General features: G+C 45.0%; 8 protein-coding genes across 8 annotated transcripts; 2 read left to right on the top strand and 6 right to left on the bottom strand.

The window, feature by feature from the left end:
- Nucleotides 1–617: 617 nt before the first annotated feature.
- On the bottom strand, nucleotides 618–3024 carry LOC128721797 (G2/M phase-specific E3 ubiquitin-protein ligase-like). Its single transcript, XM_053815589.1, has 3 exons — nucleotides 2923–3024; nucleotides 733–2832; nucleotides 618–662 (listed from the first exon to the last, which is right to left on the bottom strand). The coding sequence occupies exons 1-3, from the start codon at nucleotides 3022–3024 to the stop codon at nucleotides 618–620; spliced, it is 2247 nt and encodes a 748-aa protein (XP_053671564.1).
- Nucleotides 3025–3808: 784 nt separating this feature from the next.
- Nucleotides 3809–5242, bottom strand: LOC128730786 (sorbitol dehydrogenase-like). The gene is given in 3 exon segments (XM_053823865.1): nucleotides 3809–4241; nucleotides 4321–4491; nucleotides 4493–5242. Coding segments are annotated over 3 exon segments (1089 nt in total). The 5' UTR covers nucleotides 5227–5242; the 3' UTR covers nucleotides 3809–4057.
- A 327-nt stretch (nucleotides 5243–5569) lies between these two features.
- Nucleotides 5570–6751, bottom strand: LOC128720036 (sorbitol dehydrogenase-like). Its single transcript, XM_053813682.1, has 2 exons — nucleotides 5841–6751; nucleotides 5570–5773 (listed from the first exon to the last, which is right to left on the bottom strand). Exons 1-2 carry the CDS (start codon nucleotides 6749–6751, stop codon nucleotides 5590–5592), a joined length of 1095 nt encoding a protein of 364 aa, XP_053669657.1. The 3' UTR covers nucleotides 5570–5589.
- A 1269-nt stretch (nucleotides 6752–8020) lies between these two features.
- Nucleotides 8021–9228, bottom strand: LOC128720073 (sorbitol dehydrogenase-like). The gene is made up of 2 exons (XM_053813720.1): nucleotides 9166–9228; nucleotides 8021–9102 (listed from the first exon to the last, which is right to left on the bottom strand). Exons 1-2 carry the CDS (start codon nucleotides 9226–9228, stop codon nucleotides 8086–8088), a joined length of 1080 nt encoding a protein of 359 aa, XP_053669695.1. The 3' UTR covers nucleotides 8021–8085.
- A 1050-nt stretch (nucleotides 9229–10278) lies between these two features.
- Nucleotides 10279–11537, top strand: LOC128721069 (sorbitol dehydrogenase-like). Its single transcript, XM_053814780.1, has 3 exons — nucleotides 10279–10383; nucleotides 10452–11262; nucleotides 11330–11537. Exons 1-3 carry the CDS (start codon nucleotides 10290–10292, stop codon nucleotides 11505–11507), a joined length of 1083 nt encoding a protein of 360 aa, XP_053670755.1. The 5' UTR covers nucleotides 10279–10289; the 3' UTR covers nucleotides 11508–11537.
- A 294-nt stretch (nucleotides 11538–11831) lies between these two features.
- Nucleotides 11832–12828, top strand: LOC128720837 (uncharacterized). The gene is made up of 4 exons (XM_053814537.1): nucleotides 11832–11970; nucleotides 12028–12440; nucleotides 12506–12659; nucleotides 12722–12828. Exons 1-4 carry the CDS (start codon nucleotides 11832–11834, stop codon nucleotides 12826–12828), a joined length of 813 nt encoding a protein of 270 aa, XP_053670512.1.
- A 90-nt stretch (nucleotides 12829–12918) lies between these two features.
- Nucleotides 12919–16147, bottom strand: LOC128720683 (phosphate carrier protein, mitochondrial-like). Its single transcript, XM_053814369.1, has 4 exons — nucleotides 16057–16147; nucleotides 14390–14820; nucleotides 13734–14074; nucleotides 12919–13662 (listed from the first exon to the last, which is right to left on the bottom strand). The coding sequence occupies exons 2-4, from the start codon at nucleotides 14747–14749 to the stop codon at nucleotides 13317–13319; spliced, it is 1047 nt and encodes a 348-aa protein (XP_053670344.1). The 5' UTR covers nucleotides 14750–14820; nucleotides 16057–16147; the 3' UTR covers nucleotides 12919–13316.
- A 627-nt stretch (nucleotides 16148–16774) lies between these two features.
- Nucleotides 16775–20032, bottom strand: LOC128720338 (phosphate carrier protein, mitochondrial-like). The gene is made up of 4 exons (XM_053814003.1): nucleotides 19984–20032; nucleotides 18628–19029; nucleotides 17668–18008; nucleotides 16775–17571 (listed from the first exon to the last, which is right to left on the bottom strand). The coding sequence occupies exons 2-4, from the start codon at nucleotides 18997–18999 to the stop codon at nucleotides 17226–17228; spliced, it is 1059 nt and encodes a 352-aa protein (XP_053669978.1). The 5' UTR covers nucleotides 19000–19029; nucleotides 19984–20032; the 3' UTR covers nucleotides 16775–17225.
- Nucleotides 20033–20530: the final 498 nt, after the last annotated feature.

Here is a 20530-nt window from a genome sequence, read left to right as displayed (position 1 = left end):
CAGCAAACCAATTCGGTCTTGGAATTATTTGTTCTCAATCAAAAGTTTGCAGAATTTCGTCCCTTGCTGCTTTCCGTTAGCCCAATGAAGGAGTGCGATGTCTATCTCACTGTTATATGAGGCGCTCCGTAGTGATTATTGGCGTACATCGTTTTTCATGTTCATAAAAGGATTCGAGAATACCAAACATTGCCGAGTTTCTTTTCCACATTGTTTTATTCTAATGTCATAATTTAAACATCTTCTGGATACTATGGCTATCAAGCTGATAAGGCCAGTGATAACTCCGGAAACAGACACAAACGAAACATTGAGGACAATGTTAAAAAAAAACATATCAATGCAATATACGCACAATGAACTAATTGAAATAACTTGCATCGTTTTTTTTAAATTGTTGTCAGTTGTTTAAATCGTGAGCGTTTACACCCCAATTGATCCAATTCATACTCTGCTGGAAAGTGAATCGGCTAACCGAGCAACATCAATGGGTAAAATAATGAGGAGCTAGGTAATCTCGATTAAATCTCAGTGTCGATTATGTTCCTTTCTGTTGCATTATTTACTACAATCAAATGCTCATTCACGCGTCCATACGTTCTCCGGATCCATCTGGCTTAATAACGGCTGAAGTAACTCATAATGTTCTTTTGTCCCTTGCCCTACGTGTAGAAGAAAATAGTAAGCAACCGATTGCCATTATGTGATGGGTGTGACTATGAGATTACATACCTTGTCTGTGACTCTATTCTGTGACCGATGTACCTGCGTTTTGCTGGACGATTGAGTAGGATCATCATTGCTGTTCGTCCCTGTACCTTTTGGTGAGATGACTTGACGTCTTCGAACATTTATTGCACTTTTTGTGGTACCGCGCCTTTCAAAGTGTTTGTTGCTACTCATGTTATTGCTGCTGCTGTTGCTATTACTTTCGTCGGTAAAAACATCAGATTTCTTCCGTTGTACGGTGTCCTCCGTACTGGTATTACTTTCAATATTTTCATCCACACCTTTCGATGGAGTCAGTGTGATGAACTTCCGAATTGACTGCTGCCGATAGGGCGAAATGCTATGACGCAACTTTACGCCCATGCCGTTGGTTTTTCCTTTCTCTGTGGTGAGCGGAGGAGATTGTTCCGATACCAATGTTGGCGGCGTGCTATTGCCAGGCTTAACATCCTTGCTGTCGTTAGCAGTTGTCGTAGAGATGAGAGCAGATTTTTCGGGGTTCTCTGATGACCGCATGCTATGACCGCGCGTGACAATCGTACTAACGCTTCGTGCGTTGGGAGAGCGGCTCCTATCATCAGAAAAGGACTTTGAGATGCGTCGACGTTTGCTTAACGGTAGATAGTCGCTATTGTTATCCGATTCGCTCGACACAATAATTTTAGGGAGCTTTTTCGATCTTATTCTTTTGCGAGCCGCATTCACCCAAGGTAATGATTCATCCGAGCCATCAGATCGTTTGGTTGAATCGTCGGAAGCGTTGGTATTTGATTGGTTGGTTCGACGATTGGTCGCTTGATTCATTCGTCTCGTCGAATTGGTATCAACTTTCGACGTTAACGTGTTAGATTCGCTAGATTCCTCATCCCAGTAGACTTCCGATGAGCGTTCAACGCCCAATTGTTGATTGCCAGGCGTGTTGGAATTTTCATTCAGAGCCTCGTCGGAACGCTTATCACTCAAAATGCATGATTGTGGCAGAATGGGCGCATTGTTGGAATTATCCTCAGTTGGAGAGCGAATTGATTGAGTCGCACTCCCAACAGAAGAACACGTGGGGCTGTCCGAATCATCAAAAAAGACCCGCTGCACACGTTTCCCGTTGTTACGTTTACTACATCGTCTAATTTGAATGGAGCTTGTATCCGACCACTCACTGTCCGATCCATCAGAAATAACTAGCAACCTACGCCGGCTTAAACGTCGAATGTTCGCCAATGTCTCGTCACTGCTTGAACAGTGCACTCCAGATTCAGAGCCCGGCGTGGGATTTTTGATGTTTTGATCCATTTTAGCCACTGTACTTTTTGAGGATGTAGAAGAAGAAGAGGCTGCATCGTCACCACTATCGTCACTATCATCGTCCTCGATCACCCTATCACCAACGATTGGGCGACAAAGCCGACATAGGTAGGTCCGAACGTGAGACGACTCCATACACCCTTGATGCCGGCAGGTAGACCCGCACGAACCGCAAATTTTCAATTTCCAATGCCGGTCGTCGAAGGACCTACCCTCCGCACATTTACACTCTTCGGCGTCGCATGCCGTAGGACGGACCAGCTGTTCTTGAAATGCGTTAGGCTCCAGCTCCCAGGCGGCATCGCGTTCAGGTACAAAAACGCCCCGCAGCGGAATTTCAGCCAAGAACTTATCCTCATTGTTGCATAATGGACATTTGAAGAAGTATCCGGCCGATTGTGCGTACTGTGCCAAACACCGCTGGTGGAACCAACCGTTCCTGCAGCAGGGTGCTCTCACGGACTTGATTTTGTCGTACTGACCCATATCGTCGTAACAAATCGAACACGGTTCTCCTGGTGCATGCCACGTACGGTCAGATTGGAGCGGCAGATGAGTGGAACACCACGATTGAAATGTTCCGGTATAATAGGATAGACAGCGGTTTTTGATGCCACAAACCGTGTGAAACGTTCGTAGACATTTCTTCGCACAGCAGGACACATTAGCGTGCATATTCTTGCAGATGTAACAACGACATTTCTTCGTCCGCTCATTTTCCTTTCGTATGTCCGTCTCAAGGAAGCCGAATATTCCCACAGTGTCGTTCATACCATTTTGAACTAGATTGGACGACAGCAGCTGTGGATAAGAGCAGCATTAAAACCTAGACTTGAAACGAGCAACCTTTTTTTTGCGATAAGAACAGCATCACCTAGATTATGCACTCACCAAGCAATAGTAATGAACGGACAGTCTCCATTTCGTGTAGAATTTTCCCAACAGAAGCTCATCGTCCTCAGTACTTTTACACAAAAAGCATTGCTTAGGCATTTTTAAAACTCATATCACGACACATCCAGCAGGTGATGTAGTAGTATTCATTCCATTAAATCTTTTTGACTTCCAATACCTCCTTTTTATCGAATGAAACGCGCGCCAGAAAAAAAACATAAGCGTTTGTTTCAATTTCAACACAGATGTCAGGCAAGGCTGGACAGTGCAAAACAACTGTCAGTTAAAAACTCAAACATTTAATTTTGACGTACTTTGGTCGGATAAGCAAGTTTATATTGATGGCTTTTAATATTATTCTCCAGTTTGGCGTAAGGAATATGAAATTCATTATCACGCAATAATTGGAAAAAACGTCTTGTTTCGGTTTTCAACAGTGAATTTGGTGCATTCTGTTTTGTTGCGTGTTTCGAGTCTGTGTTTGCGAGCAAGTACCGGATCGAAACATGGATGATACACCCTGTGCGGTTTCACTGCCGGGATTGAGTCGAGTTCCGTCGATACTTTCCGCCTCCGAATATTTGTACACTTGCATGCAGCATTTTAACAGGGCTGTTAACTGTTTGCAGCTATTAAAACGATATTTTAAGTGGCGTAATTAAGTTCGATTAGATTAATTAGAAATACATCTCTATTCGTAATATTTTTCACTTAATGTGCAGTTCTTAGGACGGTATTTCAATTGGCGCAATACAAATCGAATAATTTAATTAGAAATTCATCTCTATCCCAAATATGTTAACTTGATGCAAAGAAATATATCAGCAAAAAATTATTGCAGAAAAACAAATTAAAACATGTTCTTCCTACGTATGCTCCACTTGAATGCTCCCTCCGAACTCAAAGATCGACTATAGTACATAACGAAATTTCTTTGCCTTGATTGCGTATAGCCTCATCAACTTTGATGAACGTTTCAACACTCTCGAGCAACAGTCACGTTTTTTACTTCTAGTTCTGTTAATTGTCTACGAATGTTATGCGGCCAACGAGCTAGATTGTTGGCGTTGTTCTACAATGTTCTACAACAACAACAAATCTGTTTAAGCAGTCACGTGTCAATCAATTATATTTAATTCTTGAATTTTTGTGGATTGTTAACGTCTCGCGGTACAAGATGAATCATTATCTTAATTCCTTCTCCTTGCGATGCGACACGGAAGGCCTCGTGAACGTCTTGCAAATCAAAGTGGTGTGAAACTAGTGGCTTAACATCGACGTACCCACTGGCAACAATCTCAAGAGCAGCAGGGTAGCTGTAGAGAAAACAATCAAACAATAGAGCACATATATATCGAGGGGTCTATTTGCCAAGCACGAGGTACTCATACTTACTCGTGATTATAACGCATAGCAGTTATAATTTCGATTTCCCGTGAGATGGCATCCACCATTGGTAACTGAACGTCCTTGTTACCCAGTCCTACTAGGCAGATACGACCTGCGTTTCTAGTAGCCTTAATAGCGATGCGCATTCCCGGTTGCGATCCGGAACACTCCATCACTGTCGGCAGGGCCACCGAGGATTTCATGTATTTTTTGCACCAGCTGCTCCTCGGTATCTTCCTTGCGAATGCCGATAACTCCCGTAACCCCCAGTTTCTTGGCGATTTCCAACCGATGTTTTGCGTGCTCCAGATCCAAAATTACCGTACGGGTGGCTCCCATGGCTTTCGCGGCAATCAGGCACACGAGTCCGATCGGACCGGCACCAAAGATGACCACTCTGTCACCCAACCCGATTTGAGCCCGACGTCCGGCGTACACTGCGACGGCTAGCGGTTCGAGCAGTGCACCTTCCTCCATCGTTACGTGATCGGGTAGTTTGAAGCAACAGTCCGCATACTGCGCGTAATAATTCGAACAATTGCCATCATGCTTCTGCGTAGTGCAGTGCTTTCCATCTAGGCAGATGTTGTATTTGCCCACTTTGCACAAATCACACGTTCGGCATCCAGCTGCCGGTTCGATGGCCACACGATCGCCCACCTTCAGGTGTGTCACCGAGCTGCCCACCTTACGCACTACTCCAGCCGACTCATGGCCCAGTACGATCGGTTTGATTAGCCGCTGCGCTCCGAAACCACCGTCCTTGAGGAAATGAATGTCCGTACCGCAGATACCACAGGTATCAACCTCGACCACGACCTCGTTGAAAGCCGGTTCTGGTATAGGACGTTCGTCCAGGCGTAAATCGTTAGGACCGTACACAGTGGCGGCTAAGTTCTTGTTGGGTGCCATCTTGGTTGTTCTTTCAACGCTTTCCCGGAGAGATAGGGATACTGACTGGGGGGGTGTCGCGTATAGCATCCGCTTATATAGAAACGATTGAACCTTCGTTAACTTGTTTGCGTACGCAACTCGTAGACGCGCGCAAATGCTTACATCGACAGTCACGTTGCGATAAAGCTCGGCTGATTGGACATCACTATCAGAGACTAACATTTCAAAAGTCGCAACAACCAACAGCTGGCAGACGATTATCTTTCGTTTAACATCAGCGATAGTATACAACTTTCGTTATCTCATTTATTTCTACTCCAATCAACACCATGGATATCCCATTTTCGGCGTATGGTTTTATAGTACTACCTCAGTATCTGCTCAGTTGATAAACTTTGTTGGATTATTGCTATCACGGGGGGTAAGGTGCACCATCACCTTCAATCCTTGGCCGGCCGCAGCCACTCGGAAAGCTTCGTTTACGTCTTTCAAATCGAAATGGTGAGAAACCAAAGGCTTCACATTCACATACCCGCTGGACACGATTTCAAGAGCTGCCGGGTAGCTAGACACGAAGAAATAAATACCATGTGAACGGTCTCAATGTTACTTGCCAGGATATCGCTACTTACTCATGATTGTATCGCATGACGGTGATGATTTGAATTTCCCGCGAAATTGCGTCCACCATCGGTAGTTTAACTTCTTCATTTCCTAGCCCAACTAGGCACACGATTCCGGCATTCCGAGTCGCTTTAATTGAAATGCGCATCCCCGGCTGTGAGCCGGTACACTCCAACACGCGATCGGCAGGACCTCCCAAGACCTCCTGTATAACCTTCACAATGTCATCTTCCTTGTCGGAGGCCCCGATCGGTATGACGGCTGTTGCGCCAAGCTTTTTTGCTGCCTCAAGCCTATTTGAAGCCTTTGCCAAATCTAACACGACCGTTCTGGTAGCTCCCATGGCTTTTGCCACGATCAGTGAAACCAGTCCGATTGGACCTGCGCCAAAGATGACCACTCGGTTGCCGAGCCGAATGTCTGCTCGACGTCCAGCATACACACCAACGGCTAGCGGCTCGAGTAGAGCACCTTCCTCCATTGTGACATGATCGGGCAGCTTGAAACAACAGTCCGCATAGTGAGCAAAGAAATTGGAGCAGTTACCATCGTGGTTTTTCGTTGGACAATGCTTTCCATTGAGGCAGATGTTATATTTGCCCACTTTGCACAAATCACACGTACGGCATCCAGCTGCCGGTTCGATGGCCACACGATCGCCCACCTTCAGGTGTGTCACCGAGCTGCCCACCTTACGCACTACTCCAGCCGACTCATGGCCCAAAACCAACGGACGCACAAGTTTCTGATCCCCAAATCCACCCTCCTTAAGAAAGTGAACGTCCGTGCCACAGATGCCACAGCTGTCCACCTCTAGAACTACTTCGTTGAAAGCTGGCTCAGGGATCGCGATTGGCACCAGGCGTAGATCATCCCGTCCGTAGCAAACGGCGGCCATGTTTTGAAGCGGCGGAGACATTTTTAACGTTTATGCTGTATGCACGATTCTGTCCACGAGGTAGCGTACCTTTTTTAATTTATTTTTAAGGAGACTTTGAACCATGCGGCTACATTCGCCTCCAATGGTAGCGTAACTGATGATTCTAATAGGTAGAGTGCGATCTTTTATACCGCCTGCAACCTCTAAATCGCAAAGGTCAAACGAGCCATTTTAGCGTGTGCCTGCCATTTCTCTTCTTTCACCTTGCAAAACGTTAACGTAATCGAATAGATTGTCCGGACGGTTGTCAATATGGCATTAAGTGGTCCTGTTTAAAATAAGAAGAAGCATTTATGATACGGCATATGTTTGCGCCCGGGCCCAATGTTACCGAATAAGACTCCAGCTCAAGAAAGAGACAATACATCGACTACAACGAGTTTTGCAGCCTTTATCAAACGGGCATGAACACGATGACTTATCTTTTATTAGTCCCACTGCTTCCTAACGGGTAGCGGTTGGCGTTTTATTTTTGCCACACCTTACTACCCAAACATTACGCTAAATTCTTTGCTGGTTCTATTTGCTTTTGCAGGATCCGCTTACACACGTATACACCTCTGTCGGCTCTCCATTAGTCTAAAGTCATTCCGGTCATTCCATGCCATATCATTGCTCTCTATTTTACTAAAAGGCCAAAAGGTTATCTAATCTGTTGTATACATTGAGCTGTATGCTAAAGTGGCAGAGGACAAGCCACCCTCCGAAAGATAGCCTGTCGATTCGTCAACATTTACGAAGTGCCGTCGTTTATTGGATCCGATAATGATATTTTCAGCATCTGAGGGAGCTGGAGGCATGACTGGTTTAAACTGGCGTCTAACGCTGTCCGCGGGCGATGTTGGTGCCGTGTGCCGCTTGAAGCTGTAGGACACTAGATTAGCAAGCAAGCGTCCTCAAACTGACATGAAAATACAAATATACCTCACATGAATCCCTATTGATGTGCCTCCTTCAGACAATCGCACACCCTTCCTAGACGGGGGGTCTTGAGTCTGTCTGATCACGCCTATTATGAACGCAGACAAACATGGACAATCCATATTGTGGGAAGTTACCGTAAATACGTAGGCATTCAAAGAGTTTTACATTTATTTCCAACAATACATAACACATAACATAATTCAGAGCTACGTGACGAGCAGTTTGCGCCACATGCAGTTTATATTGGTTGCGATCAAATACTATTTATTGACTCATTTGTGCGAGCGTAACATATTGCTAAACCATGTTGAATATTTAGCAAATGGTTGCATATATGAAGCATAAGGAATGAGCGCTAAATGTGTACGCAATTCATTTTATACTTTTCGTTAAAAATTATTTTTGTTCCTTGGCTGACAGTGAATCATAACCTTAACGGCACCGTCCAATCCATACCGGGAAGTTTTGAACGCTTGAACCGATTCTTTCAAATCGTAATGGTGGGTAATCAGCTTGCGGGCATCGATTGAGCCGTTAGCAATCATTGCCAAGGCTGCAGGATAACAGTTAGCGTACCGAAATGCTGGTCGAATATCAATTTCGCGAACCAGGGCCGTTGTTATGGGGATCCGCTGATAGATCGTTCCTATTCCGACCAATGTCAGTACTCCACCAGGTACGGTGGCAGCTATGCCAAGGTTGACACACGCCTCCGCACCGGTACATTCGATGCTAATGTCTGGAGCACTTCCGAGAAGTAGGTGAATCCTTTTTACAATATCTTCCTCGGAATCGTGAAGACCAACTGCCAGAGTAGCGTCTGCCCCGAGGTCCTTAGCTAACTCCAGCTTGCTATCCATCAGATCGATGACACACACCTTAGCGGCACCCATCGCTTTTGCAACTAGCATAGTAACGAGTCCAATTGGTCCTGCACCAAGCACGAGGACTATGCTGCCAATTCCAACTCCGCCACGCCGACAACAGTGCACTCCGACAGCTAGCGGTTCTAAAAGAGCTCCTTCCTCCATCGTTACATTTGGGGGTAACTTAAAGCAGCAATCTGCAGCGTGTGTGTAGTAGTTGCACAGATTTCCCTGGGCCGTGGTTGCACAATAAAGCCCTTCAGGACACAGGTTGTAACGGCCAGCCTTACACTGACGGCACGTACGACACCCGATGGCCGGTTCGATGGCGACACGATCGCCTACTTTCAAATGCTTCACTGCTTGGCCGATCTCCACTACCACGCCGGACGATTCATGACCAAGAACAAGTTTATCTTTCAACTTGTAATCTCCAAATCCACCATGCGAAATGTAATGTACGTCTGAGCCACAGATCCCCACACAATCCATTTCAATCAGGACCTCATTGGGAAGCGGTCGAGGCATAGGGATTTCTTCCTGCGAACGCAAATAATGCATCACTGCATTGAAATTGGGTATTCTCAATCACTCCTTTCTCACCACACGGAAGTCTTCAATCCCATGCACCACGCCGGCAAGATTTTTCGTCTTTCGTTGGGACATTGCGATGCGCCAATTCTCCTTGCTCTGTTCAAATTCACTTGCTAAACACGATGTAATTCCCGACTAAGCTAATGAATGATAATGCAGGGGTTTAAGTATTGCGCGGATCAATGCATTTGCTGATGCACATTTTCTAAGATTTAAAAAAATGTATAGTACGCGCATGTTTGATGCCCCGAAGGCCAATGCTAGTTGGTCACGTGAAAATCTAATCAGCGGCCCTACTACAAATGCTGCTACAGGGTCGCATATTAATCACCACTACTGGGACTAAAGGCATCAGTTTATTGAATGGGTTCTTTATTAGGTCACATTTGTCGATTTGTACGTTGATGATGAGTAAGACAAATGTCTGTGGTTAGAGTTTGCAATGATCATAATTTATATCATGGTATGGAGGTTCAAGTAAGAGATGAATAAAATTAGTGTCATTTCGAAACCTACCTTAGTACTTCGTTCGAAAAATCTCTTTTACCTGAAATCGTCTTCCGGTATAGCTCACCGGGATTCGAAAAAGGATTGTCAAAACTGACGGAACACATCCACGGATCAATACATATTCCGGCGCATGGGATGTAAATAAACATAAGGGCCGCTATCCTTGCGCAATGTAGATTAGAACTATTCTAGTGTTGTTGTAGATTACTTCGATTTATACTCAACCAAAACAAATAGACACTTCTTAAATATTGTCTCTGGAAAGTGTGGCCATATGACAATCAAACATTTGCTCGCGGTGATTTCCGTAACCACGCTCGGTGTCCTATCAAGGAAGCGTTTCGCAAGGAAAACATCATCCAGTGAACCATTGTATGAGTAACTGCACTTTAATTGAGCATAAAGCAGCTAACGAGTCGAGCCCTTTGCATCGTCTCCCCGGTCAAACAGAGCCTATCGGAAACCATCCTCAAGCTATCAAACCAGACTCACTCACACTCTGCTAACTGTAGCACCAGTCAATAAACAAGTCCGACCAACGCAACGTAAAATTAACGGAGATAAAGCGAAGCGTTCGATTCTGAACGATTTCAGTCGCATTTAGCTGTTGAAACGAACGCACCATGGCTGGCAAAATCGACAACCTAACAGCTGTCCTCTACGCTGTTGAGGACCTTCGATTGGAGCAGCGTCCTATTCCGGTTCCCAAAGACGATGGTAGAAATTTTATACTATTATTCGATGTGATTTTGTAGTGGGCCACTGACTTTTATTTTTTTCCTCAGAGGTTTTGTTAGAAATGGATGTCGTGGGCATATGCGGCTCAGATGTGCACTATCTGGTGAAGGGGAGGATCGGAGATTTCATCGTTAAAAAACCTATGGTGATTGGACACGAGGCGTCAGGAATCATTTCCAAAGTGGGATCCAATGTGAAGCATTTGAAGGTCGGCGATCGAGTGGCCATCGAACCTGGCTACGGGTGTCGCGTGTGCGAGTACTGCAAAGGAGGATCATACAACCTTTGCCCGGATATGATCTTCTGTGCAACGCCACCGTACGATGGGAATCTCACTCGGTACTACACGCATCCGGCAGATTTTTGTTACAAGCTTCCAGATCACGTAACCATGGAGGAAGGAGCCTTATTGGAACCGTTGTCAGTGGGCGTGCATGCGTGTCGCCGCGCAAACGTTGGATTGGGCTCTCAGGTGTTAATTCTTGGCGCCGGGCCTATCGGTTTAGTGACCCTCATAGTTGCCAAAGCCATGGGTGCTGGAAAAGTACTCATTACCGATCTGCTACAGAACCGGCTTAATGTGGCCAAAGAGTTAGGAGCTGATGAAACGTTAGTGATACCCAAAGATGCAACCGAAGCTGAACTGGTTAAATTGATCCACGAACGTATGAGTTGTGCACCTGATAAAACCATCGATTGTAGTGGCGCAGAGGCTACGGTGAGACTCGCAATTTTAGCCACGAAAGCGGGAGGGGTTGCCGTAATGGTTGGGATGGGAGCTCCGGAGGTCAAACTACCCCTGGTGAACGCTCTTGCCCGTGAGGTCGACATTCGTGGCGTATTTCGCTATTGCAACGAGTAAGTATTCTTGTTTCGTCGTAATTTTTTGTAGAGCATTAATTTTTCTTTCTCTATTCGTTTGTAGCTATCCTGTTGCACTTAGCTTGGTTGCTAGTGGTAAAGTTGATGTTAAGCGGCTAATCACGCACCATTTTAGTATAGAAAATACGGCCGAAGCTTTCAATACTACTCGCCACGGAATAGGTGGTGCAATCAAGGTTATGATCCATGTACAACCCAAGGATAAGAATAATCCGAAATAGATAAGCGGTGATAGCAAATAATAAATAATTATCGTTTGCCACAGCCATAAACGAAGAGTTGATGTCTTTTTTGTAACAGATAATAAAGGCAAATGTACGCTATTTGTCACAGACTTTGCTATATTATATATTTTTAAATTGTTCAATATTTTACCAAGCAACTGCCAGCAAATTTTGAAAATTTCAATGACGTCTTTTCTACAGGAACAGTCAACCATTAGGCATACTCAAAGCTGTCATAACACATCGTAAAAGCGTTTTGTTTTCATTGAGCTGTCGGACGTTCGATTAGAAACGAAAAATAATCACTGATTTAGTTTCAACATGAATGTGATACAATCCAATATTTCCACCACAATAAGAAGCTTCAACATCTCAGATGATATCCGAATAGAGGTGAAAAAGTTTCGCACTAATGCCAGCATCGATGAAGTGGACATCGAAGACGATGAGGATGATATTTGTAAGTGTGCTTATTGTACTCTCGGAATGGAGTTGATGAATATTTATTGCTTTTTAGCGGTCATTCAAAAAATCCACAAAACATTTGCCGACTCGCACAGCTCTGCATACGATCCTGCAACATTAAAATCGATCATATCGCGCCTAGACGAAATCGAGAGGAAGTTGGAAAACATTGTCTACACGAACCAGCAAGCGGAAGCCCTAGAATCTGCATCGAGACAAGTGAACGGCCTGTTGGGGCAGCGCCAGACAATAGTAAATGTACCCTCCTCGAGTGGTGCCATGGTAGGCAGCTCGGCCGAAGATGGGTTGGAGTTGAAACTGGAGCTTGATTCTGATAGTGAGCTGATCGGTGAATTCATCGAGCAGGATGAGCTGAAACTTGTCGAGTTCCCCATCAACCGGATTGAGGAGTTAAGAGAGCTCGAGGAATCCATCACGACTGATCAAGAGTCGTTTGTCTCATTTGTATGTTACGGATTAGAAACCAAAATTTCTTGTTCTATTCACCGAAACTTACGTATTTTTTGTAGGTAAATTTCATCAGTGCCACCGTGCAAAAACATAATCGCAATTTGGAACTTGTCCTTAAGGATTTCATAACAGAATCACTAATTAACGAACTTGGATATAGTACCAGCAAAGAATCGATGCTGTCATTTTACATATTCAACCAACTGCTTTACGGTAAGCAATTAATTATCACAAAGTGCCAAAGGCAGCGCCTGAGCGATTTACTCCATTTACAGATATCTGGAAGAACGAATACTCCACTTTAAACGATTACAACAACAAGCTGAAAAATATCGTCACTAAAACGCAGAACCGTATGAAGCCAAATAAAAACAAAAAATAACGTTAAAAAGATGCCCTCATCAATTCACCCCCACTTATTTCAAGAGGATAAAATAAAATGTTTAAATAAAAATAAATCTTTCTCTTAATGTGTACCAGTTTTACCTCTAAGTTTTACTTTATTTAACGCCTTTGGTATGGTTTATGTTACGGATTTTCTTGTAACCCAAACGTGTTACGACCTGGTGGCTGTGGTATCACGCGCATATCATGCCTTTGAATTCCTATTTGCACACGATGCAATACTGGAAATTAAGATGCCATTTCACTGTTCGATTAGCGAACTACCGATTAGCGTCGACAGACAGACAGGTAGCAGCATTTAGTGTACAGCGGAGTTGACTTTCTTAAAATTACTGGCATCTAATGCACCGTTGCAATTGTGTTGTTCGGTTGGAGGAAAGAAAAATCGTCCCTAACAAAAGATATTACATACGGATAATGAAGGACAGAGGAAATGGACTGAACAGGAATTGATGGTGGGAGGTTTTACTGCACACCCAGCTTCTTCTTCAGCGACTCCGGCATCTCTGGCGGAGGTGGGCGGGGGATGGACAGAGCGACCTTCACACCGTCATAGATGAACCACTGCAGGGCGGTCAGGGTACCGATCATAATGATACGAGGCATCAGACCATTCCACATGCCCATGAAGCCGAGCTGCTTCGCGACGTCGAAGGCGGACGATCCCTTGGCCTGGTTCAGCTTGGACACGACCACATCGGCCGGATGAGACACGATGGCGCAGAACACACCAGCAATGTAACCGGCGGCGAACGTCACCACCAGCTGTTCACCCTTCGAGCACTGGTCACGTGGCTTCGGAACGACATAGCTACCAGCGAACAGATACATACGTTTGAAATAAGATTTGGAAACATTAACAAAAAGTTCTCTAACACTCACGCATAGAGCAGTTCGACGGTCTTTTCAAAGCAGGCGAACTTCATCATCGTGTATGGGATCTGACGGCACCACAACGGAACCAAGCCCTTGTAGAAAGCCATAATGCCCTCTTCACTGATCATTTTCGGCATGGCTTCACGCATCGTGTTGGCAAAGCCTGGCATGGTCTGGATCTTCACCTTGGCGGCTTCAAACGGAGACAGAGCCATGTCAGCGAAGAACTCGGCCGATGCTGAGGCGCCCAAGTACAGCCAGGTGCGATACAAGTAGGCATTCTCTTCACCCAGCATGTTGGCGTACTGCACCTTGAACACCTCATACAGTCCGAACTTGAAGGCACCCTAGAAGAGTAAAGGAAAGTACGCAAATAATCGCGATACGTTCAGCTGATAAGCGCAATTCTGATCCAGCATGGAGGAAAGTCATTGCAAGTTCACACTTATTGTGTGCGAAGAACCAATGTGACACCTAGCCTGGACGCATGTATGCGGAACAGATTAGTGTTCATTATCTGGTAGGTATTAGATGCGCCACGAGTGTGGCAGGATCGTGGCAGCGAATAAGATTGCGCCTCCACTCCAATAGAGACAAGTGACATGCCACTGCTCGTCGGATGTATCGCAGATTTATGACATTGGGAACTTGCGTGATATTACCTGTGCCGAGTAGCCGAAGAATGTCGGAGCCCATCCTTTCACCAGACCACGGGAACCGTCCTCGGCCAGCGTCAGCTTGAATCCGTGGAACACATTCTTGTACTTGGCCTGGTCCACCTGTAGACGGCACTTGACCAGATCGAGCGGTACGACAAAGGTGTGCGTGGAACCGCAAGAAATGATGCCGCCGAGGCCACACAGCAGGAAGAATTTGGTCGAACCAAATTCGACCTCATCGCTAGAAGCGGCCGCAATCGAGCGGCCACGTACCGGGGACACGGTACCGGCATCGCACTGCGCCTTGGTGAATGGGCTCTTGAAGGGCGAGTTACGGGCAGCATCAATCAGGGCAGAAAACATGTTGCGGCTGTGTTGTTTGCTGTGTCCGGTACCGGTTCAACTGATGATCAGGTGTATGCTACTCGAGGGTGCTAAAATAAAAATAAAGATGGAATAAATTGGCTCATTACGCGAATTCACTTGTTCGATCAATTATATAAGTCTGTAGTATTGTGTTCGATGGCCGAACACTATCCCCCTCCAACGTGTGTGACACTTACACAGGGCGGGAGAATAAACAAACCCGTTCTTATTTCCACCCCACACAACGCCTTTGTGTAGGACCCACGTTCGTGAGGGATGAAAGCAAGCTCTGAAGGTTCAATGTTGCATAATGACCTGCTTTTTTCCGCTCTTCATTCCATTTCAATGACAGTAAAAATAGTTAAACCATGGCTCGCCGACATGTGATGCCAAGACGGGAGGACACGAGCAACCGAGCAAACACGTACGCACATACGACACCAAGTATTGTTGGTAGGTGTAGTAGGTCGATGACTATGGTTCAATCGATCGCGTTCAATCTGGCATTGTTCAATTGATGCCAAAGACAAATACTTTCGCTCTCACCACTTTCGGCCAGATCTAGTGCTTTCCCTACAGCGTTAGGCTGCCATCAGCTGTGTGGCATGTGGTTGCCGCTAGGAGCGAGCGCTAAGCTAACCGGATTTTTTTTATCCAAGTTCAAGAACAGCCCGTTTCGAACACTCGTCAACTAGCACCGTTGACGCGAGATGTTGCACAGTATGTCTAAAATTATCTCGTTCCACACAAAGCAACAAGACGACACCTATCGCACATTTGCTTCGCGTCATTTCCACGCGTTAAATTCGTCCTTAATGCTATCCATAATTTTACAATAAAATCGAAGCTATTCTGTCTACGTTAACAGGAAGAATTATTTGCACGTCTATCAACTAGCTTGTTCTATCTATTCTGGTTGTGTTGTTATACTGACCATTTTCCTTTCGAATCCTCAACCATAGATTACATAACCTGTAGCTGTAGAACAAAAAAACGAATATTTATCCACCAGCCCATGCCGGGGTCGAAAGAGCGTGAATTAGTACATAATTTGCCATATATTATCATCTGATAATGTTTGTGCATTAAAACGCGCACTTTAAGCACACCAAATACATATGCTATCACTGGAAAATGGAATTTTTCAGCAAATTGTCATTGAAAAAACACTAGCTTACTCTCAATGACACAAACTCCTTACATTACGTGATTCTCTTAGACATCTCTACCCTGGATTGTCGAACTAACTTCATCACAAAAATTAATACACTTGGGTTGTCTCCTTTGCTGGCGGATTGCATTACCTTCTTTTCCGTCGTCGCCTTCTGCGATGCGAGATCTATCCGTGCTAAGGTCGCTCTGAACCGCAGTTTGTTCGGTTGAAATGTGGCTGCTGAGGTTTCGTCCGTTTGCTGCTCCTCACTACCGAGACGAATCTCCCCGTGCGTGTGTGTACTCGCGCTTCGTATGCTCGTGGGGCACACGAGCGGTTTTCCCCGCATTTACCTCCCATTGCCATGTGTTACTTCTTCACTAGAGTCCTATAGGAAAATTCTGCGAGCGTGCTGTACTGCAATGTCCTTCTAAAAGAGAAACAGAGAGAAAAGAGAGCAGAACCGAACACTATCCCGAGCCGCAAGAGAAAATTTAAATTTTCATCCAACACCCAGCGCGAAAGGAGACGTGAGAGAAGTAGCAGATCTCATCGCTACACAGCTTTTTCTTATAATATTCCCGCCTCATCTTATCATTGTGACACATTCGCGCTCGATCAATGAAACGTTTCGCTGCAACCGCCCTTAGCTGACAAGATTAGGAACCTTCCTTTAAACGATGACGTCATTGAAAAGAGCAGAGCAATAGACGTTACATTCTCGTCACATAGCATCGGTTTACAACCGACGTAACACACCACGAGTAACACGGGTATCGGTGATACGATCAAGGACGCATGGACATTTCTCACTTCTTTAGGAACAACACATGTAAGACGGTTATGCTTACTAATCGTAACATAATTCGTACGGTTCAGGGATTTATTCACGATGATGCTTTCGCACAGGATGAAAACGCTCAATTACATGGTGGAAAACTAAACACACGCACGCGTCCTACAGGGTCACCAACAAGCCTGACTGTTGACATTTAAATTCACGGTTACACATGCTCCTTCGATCTCGTGACTTTAAAACTTGCTCGATTGCATTAACCACATTGCTTGTCTACACGTTTCAATAACTGCTACCTTGTGTTACTGCAAAATATCAAAACGGCCGTATAGCAAGCTCGGCGAAGGTTGGGAGCCCCCAAGTTTTTAAACGCACCTCTGGCACTTCTTTTTGTCAACCATTTACACACTCCGCGCACATCTTCGCTAGGCACGATCGACTGCCTCCTTCTTTCTCTATTCCAACGAGCGCGAACACCAACTATATGCACCATCACAGAACGGTTGTCTCCGGATCCGTTAGAATTATTCGACGTTCAACTTCTTCTTCAGCGACTCCGGCATCTCTGGCGGAGGTGGGCGGGGGATGGACAGAGCGACCTTCACACCGTCATAGATGAACCACTGCAGGGCGGTCAGGGTACCAATCATGATGATACGCGGCGTTAGTCCATTCCACATGCCCATGAAGCCGAGCTGCTTCGCGACATCGAAGGCGGACGATCCCTTGGCCTGGTTCAGCTTGGACACGACCACATCGGCCGGATGGGACACCACGGCGCAGAACACACCGGCAATGTAACCGGCGGCGAACGTCACCACCAGCTGTTCACCCTTCGAGCACTGGTCACGTGGCTTCGGTACAACGTGCCTGAAGAATACAAGAGAGAGACGTTACAAAAGAGGGTAAATCGTCAAAGTCCATTCCCGGTTAAATGAAGTAGAAGGACAACAGAACAATACGCACTTGTACAGCAGTTCGACGGTCTTTTCGAAGCAGGCGAACTTCATCATCGTGTACGGAATCTGACGGCACCACAACGGAACCAAGCCCTTGTAGAAAGCCATCACGCCTTCTTCGCCCATCATCTTCGGCATGGCTTGACGCATCGTGTTGGCAAAGCCCGGCATGGTCTGGATCTTCACCTTGGCCGCCTCCAGCGGGGCCAGTGCGATATCGGCAAAGAACTCAGCTGAAGCTGAAGCGCCCAGATACAACCAGGTACGATACAGATAAGCATTTTCTTCGCCGATCATATTGGCGTACTGAATTTTAAACACCTCGTACAGGCCGAACTTGAAGGCTCCCTGTAATAAAAGAATATAGTAATATTATCGATTAGTAAAAGTCTAAGACAGCGACAATACACGATCTGTTTAATCTTGTGGATAAAAAAAGTAATAGAAACAATATTTTCTATACGTTCGAATTATTTTTCCATACGTCAAAACAGCAACAATAAATTTAATCATAGCGATACAGTATACATAGCATTGCTCGAACAATGCGACGAGTGCATGCATTCGATTTGCACATTTAAACCGAAGCCCCAACAGCGTTACGTAAGACCCAAGCCGTTTACGACTGCGGTGCGCTGTTTCAAGGCCAGTTCAATCACATGTACCATGTTGCGTGTGGCAGTGTCTCCTCCATTACGAGAATTGTTTATCTCTTTATATGAAGAAAAGCACTAGACTATTTTCTTCCAATGAAGCATTGGAATAAAATCTAGTACGACATTGAAACAAAAATCACATGATTCGTTTGTTCAAATTTCACGAACACGCATACTCAATAGAACCTCGGTTCGTTACGGGTCAGGGACGCCTATCTAGCAAGGCCTCACGTGAGATTGGAATCGCACATTGATAAGCCTGACGAATGGTTTATGATAAGTTTAGTTTCTAATCTTTTTTTCTGACATACCTGCGCCGAGTATCCGAAGAAAGTTGGAGCCCATCCTTTAGCCAAACCACGAGCGCCCTCCTCTGCGATGGTCACCTTGAATCCGTGGAACAGATTTTTGTACTTTGCCGGGTCCACCTGCAGACGGCATTTGACCAGATCGAGTGGCACGACGGCAGTATGGGTGATGCCGCACGACAGGATACCACCGACCGCACACAGACCGAAGAATTCATTAGAGCCGAATTCCACCTCGCGACTTGCCGCAGCCTGAATGGTACGTCCTGGCACTACGGCCTTTTCGGTGGCGCTACTTCCATCATCGCACTGCACCCGGGTGAAGGGTGTGCGGAACGGTGAATTCCGTGCGGCATCCAATAGTCCGGCGAACATGTTGATCTTGGTCGTTTATCCTTGCGATACCTGCCAGGAGGAAAAGAAACGGGATTATACGTCGGGCATAATTTTGTCTATTCGCTAACTTGAATGTTAAATCGATATCGATATTTTGCACGGAGACATGAGTGCCTGTAGTAGAAGCCGTGTGGCATCTTCTTGCAAAGCTGGCATGAAGCCAGTTTTGTGATAAGATAAAGCATGTAGAAGAAATTTTACGCTATGATTCGTTCGTAGGGTTATATAAGAAACAAAATATATAAATTCATTAATTCATTTGCTTTACTTAACACCGTTGGCTAATTGGATTTTTAAGCTAATGTTTATGCGAAAAGGGACCCCAACTCCAAACGTGGCGACAAATGGGGTAAACTTGATGTTAAACGTACCGAACACCCGGAACAGACTCAACTCCTCGACTTCATTATGTAACCTTCTGAAAAAGCACGGTTTTCCAAGCTCCTGTCGAACTAAGGGATGATTTTACTCTATCAACTTTCGCAAAGCGATCTTCTAAAAGCATACATTGCTCATACAAGAAACCTAAGCCTAAATTAACATCATTAGCAATGCCAATTGCCATCTGTGGCAGCGACGCACGGAGCGTGCGTGACGAGTCAATTTTGAGAGGCGAGAAATAGCGCTCGTCACGTGGAAACGCCTGCGTAGACATGATCCGGAACATTCCAAATGCTACGGTTTAAGCCGGCTACGGTTTGAGGCAAAAGAATTTTCATGCGGCTTAAAAACCATGTTAAATCATCACTATAGCTGCAACTACTAGAGTCGCCTTCCGAATTATGAAAGCACACAATTAGCGTTTTAAGGTGGCCTTGAGTTTGCTCTGTAACAAGCTAGACATTTTGCTGTTAATTGACCTAGCTTTTTAACGATTTCTGTTTCTTTTTTTGAGTGTACTAATTTTGCTCCAGGATGATGGGCGTAAAATGCTTGAAACAATTGGATGACACACTAACTTACCCCTCTCAGTCAGGAAGAGGACCGGCGCACCGCTTGCAGTTGATTTCCGTTTAAACCCGTCTACGTAATTTCTGCGGAATTCTCCAGCAGTCGGTGATTTTTTTTTATTGACCGCTGGAGAAGCGTTTCTTTTTTGACACTGACAGCAAGCTTTGTACCCAGAGTACAGATGTAACGCTTCAGAAACGGTTGAGTATTCAATTCGATCAATTTTTTAAATATATTTTAATTTTCTATCCCAATAATATTTTATTTCACTGTGCAGACATGATTATTGCTATCCCTATTGTAGGACTTAACAAGATTTAATTTGCTAACGAATGTCGTTCTCTGTAGCACGTGGAATTCCCCTTGTCACAATGGTTTGTAAATTTATACAAATACTTCAACGTTTGAATGATTTGTATTTCTAAATATCCTTTATACGCCTATGTTAAAACGAAATTTGTTACTTCAACTTTGATAATGTTAAAGAGGTTTATTTTAATTGTAAATATTAAATTTAAAATAGTATTACATCGAATTCGACATCTTTGTCAGTGGCCAA

The sequence above is a fragment of the Anopheles nili genome, chromosome 2 (assembly GCF_943737925.1).
Source record: "Anopheles nili chromosome 2, idAnoNiliSN_F5_01, whole genome shotgun sequence".
Classification (NCBI taxonomy): Eukaryota; Metazoa; Arthropoda; class Insecta; order Diptera; family Culicidae; genus Anopheles; species Anopheles nili.
Note: the sequence above shows the minus strand (reverse complement) of the source record. Positions and strands in the feature narration are given on the sequence as shown.

What these genes read in the sequence shown, in the direction of transcription:
- LOC128720683 (XM_053814369.1), bottom strand. Translation starts at nt 14,749, where the DNA reads ATGTTTTCTGCCCTGATTGATGCTGCCCGTAACTCGCCCTTCAAGAGC. An exon ending in TCTTCGGCTACTCGGCACAG is followed by an intron (nt 14,075 to 14,389) that starts GTAATATCACGC and finishes TTACTCTTCTAG; the next exon opens with GGTGCCTTCAAGTTCGGACT. An exon ending in ACCGTCGAACTGCTCTATGC is followed by an intron (nt 13,663 to 13,733) that starts GTGAGTGTTAGA and finishes GTTCGCTGGTAG; the next exon opens with CTATGTCGTTCCGAAGCCAC.
- LOC128721797 (XM_053815589.1), bottom strand. Translation starts at nt 3,024, where the DNA reads ATGCCTAAGCAATGCTTTTTGTGTAAAAGTACTGAGGACGATGAGCTT. An exon ending in CCGTTCATTACTATTGCTTG is followed by an intron (nt 2,833 to 2,922) that starts GTGAGTGCATAA and finishes TCTTATCCACAG; the next exon opens with CTGCTGTCGTCCAATCTAGT. An exon ending in AGAATAGAGTCACAGACAAG is followed by an intron (nt 663 to 732) that starts GTATGTAATCTC and finishes TTCTACACGTAG; the next exon opens with GGCAAGGGACAAAAGAACAT.
- LOC128720036 (XM_053813682.1), bottom strand. Translation starts at nt 6,751, where the DNA reads ATGTCTCCGCCGCTTCAAAACATGGCCGCCGTTTGCTACGGACGGGAT. An exon ending in GTCATGCGATACAATCATGA is followed by an intron (nt 5,774 to 5,840) that starts GTAAGTAGCGAT and finishes CTTCGTGTCTAG; the next exon opens with CTACCCGGCAGCTCTTGAAA.
- LOC128721069 (XM_053814780.1), top strand. Translation starts at nt 10,290, where the DNA reads ATGGCTGGCAAAATCGACAACCTAACAGCTGTCCTCTACGCTGTTGAG. An exon ending in TCCGGTTCCCAAAGACGATG is followed by an intron (nt 10,384 to 10,451) that starts GTAGAAATTTTA and finishes TTTTTTCCTCAG; the next exon opens with AGGTTTTGTTAGAAATGGAT. An exon ending in GTATTTCGCTATTGCAACGA is followed by an intron (nt 11,263 to 11,329) that starts GTAAGTATTCTT and finishes ATTCGTTTGTAG; the next exon opens with CTATCCTGTTGCACTTAGCT.
- LOC128720073 (XM_053813720.1), bottom strand. Translation starts at nt 9,228, where the DNA reads ATGTCCCAACGAAAGACGAAAAATCTTGCCGGCGTGGTGCATGGGATT. An exon ending in GGATTGAAGACTTCCGTGTG is followed by an intron (nt 9,103 to 9,165) that starts GTGAGAAAGGAG and finishes TTGCGTTCGCAG; the next exon opens with GAAGAAATCCCTATGCCTCG.
- LOC128720338 (XM_053814003.1), bottom strand. Translation starts at nt 18,999, where the DNA reads ATGTTCGCCGGACTATTGGATGCCGCACGGAATTCACCGTTCCGCACA. An exon ending in TCTTCGGATACTCGGCGCAG is followed by an intron (nt 18,009 to 18,627) that starts GTATGTCAGAAA and finishes CTTTTATTACAG; the next exon opens with GGAGCCTTCAAGTTCGGCCT. An exon ending in ACCGTCGAACTGCTGTACAA is followed by an intron (nt 17,572 to 17,667) that starts GTGCGTATTGTT and finishes TGTATTCTTCAG; the next exon opens with GCACGTTGTACCGAAGCCAC.
- LOC128720837 (XM_053814537.1), top strand. Translation starts at nt 11,832, where the DNA reads ATGAATGTGATACAATCCAATATTTCCACCACAATAAGAAGCTTCAAC. An exon ending in AGACGATGAGGATGATATTT is followed by an intron (nt 11,971 to 12,027) that starts GTAAGTGTGCTT and finishes ATTGCTTTTTAG; the next exon opens with CGGTCATTCAAAAAATCCAC. An exon ending in AAGAGTCGTTTGTCTCATTT is followed by an intron (nt 12,441 to 12,505) that starts GTATGTTACGGA and finishes TATTTTTTGTAG; the next exon opens with GTAAATTTCATCAGTGCCAC.